General features: G+C 34.3%; 1 protein-coding gene across 1 annotated transcript; it reads right to left on the minus strand.

Annotated features, from left to right (window-relative positions):
* Nucleotides 1–174: 174 nt before the first annotated feature.
* Nucleotides 175–1,762, minus strand: LOC109592226 (uncharacterized; the record flags this gene model as incomplete). Its single annotated transcript, XM_020007736.1, has 3 exons — nt 1,062–1,762; nt 905–961; nt 175–849 (listed from the first exon to the last, which is right to left on the minus strand). Coding segments are annotated over exons 1-3 (1,375 nt in total), but the record flags the coding sequence as incomplete, so codon positions are not given.
* Nucleotides 1,763–1,768: the final 6 nt, after the last annotated feature.

The following is a 1,768-nucleotide window of genomic DNA, read 5'->3' on the forward strand; positions in this document are numbered from 1 at the left end:
CAATTATTCCAACAGGAATAAATATTTTATAAAATGTGGTTCTTTTATGATGGTAGTTGAAAGACATTGTTACATTTTGAAGGTAACTATTTTGGGAAAGTGCAAAGAAGCACATAGGACCTTTTGAAGCACTAGCATTAAACTTGCAGTATCTATTATGTGAATTTAAGGTACATTGAGGCTGTAGATGTGATGAATATTTATATGCTTGTAATTCAGCAGATATAGTAACGTTAACAGATACTTCATCTTGCAATGATCCTCCAACAAAGTAGAAGCCTGGTGTGGTGACTGAGAAATTAAATTCTTGTACTGGCTCAACGATTCTATTTTCTTCATTGCACAAGGAGGAACAATTAATGTAATTTGGAACACGTTTATCAATGTAACGTATAAACTCACGATAAGTATTATTGTTATCAAATAGGTAAAACTCTACTGGACACTCTGTGGAATTGTCATCATCAGCAGTTACGCTAACTGTGTAAGATAGTATGCTACGACCAGTTGTATAGATTGGGTCGTTTCGATAGTAGTTAATACCAAAATTGTGTCTACCTTTCAAAGGATACGGTAAAGATCTTTGTGGTAACTGAACTGGAACTTTTGAGACTGTATAATTTGTTAGAAATATTATAACATCATAATCTGACGTAGACTCAGTTGAGACAGTAACTGACTCAAGGTCTTTCAATTCATTTGCTGATTTGCATTCTTGTTGAAGCAGAACTGTGGTATTAGCACCAATCATTGAGCTAAAGCTTTTCATTGTATCATATGACTGACCATATGTTATTGGCACTACAACAAGTGCCACAATTATAACTATAAGAATGATCAATAATGAACCTATAAATAAAGTAAATAATCAGTAGACCATTGTGAGTGCATCAATTATACTTACAGAATGTTTTTGGATACTTTAAATTTGAAATGTAAATTGCGATTCTTGTTATCATATCTACATGCATAATAATTATAAAGGTATAACTGCACTTATCAACTCATAAGCAAAAACTATATACTACTGAACTCATGCAAGTTATATTGTCCTATAATACCTTGTTTAGGAATAGAAAAGTCATGCCTCTTGCTGTACTCCTCCAGATATATTCGATATCTAGAGCAGCCAGTTTTGTCAAGCCATTTGTACATCAGATGTAGCTTTTCATCAATTTTTTCATCTTCAAGAAGGCATTTAATGAGAAAATATCGGGAGGGGATATAATCGAGCTGAACCGGTGAATATGATAATTTGTCATCAGCAATGGCCTTTCGAAATTTCATGTAGTCTGCTTCCTCCATTAACGCCACCATCTTTCCTAATATAAGTAACTTATCAAAATGTCGGTATTCTCTTATGTCAAAGAGCGGGAGAGCATTACCATTAGCGGCTCGCTGCGGCTGATACAGTGGGTCATCTTTTTGTTTCAACTCATTTTCTATCATTTTAAGTATGAAATAATTAATTTCCTTCATTCGATCTCTCGTTATTTTATCTTCTATCTTTTTATGAATCTCCAGAAGTGACTCTTGTATATCTAGGTCGAAAGGTACATCTAGGGCACAATTTGCGGCTAGTTTTATCATTGTCTTGTATTCATCCGTCATGCACCGATAATTTAACCTGACTAGATCAGCTTCGTTTAGATCAACATACAGATCTACTGTGAGTAGACTTGAATTTTCAGTCAGATTAGACATACTAATACAGTTGCTTCTGATGTCTTCGGCAATCACTCTTGCTTCAAGGTTGCTGTTGTTTACT

Source organism: Amphimedon queenslandica, unplaced genomic scaffold (assembly GCF_000090795.2).
Source record: "Amphimedon queenslandica unplaced genomic scaffold, v1.1 AMPQUscaffold_5920_Cont22118, whole genome shotgun sequence".
Classification (NCBI taxonomy): domain Eukaryota; kingdom Metazoa; phylum Porifera; class Demospongiae; order Haplosclerida; family Niphatidae; genus Amphimedon; species Amphimedon queenslandica.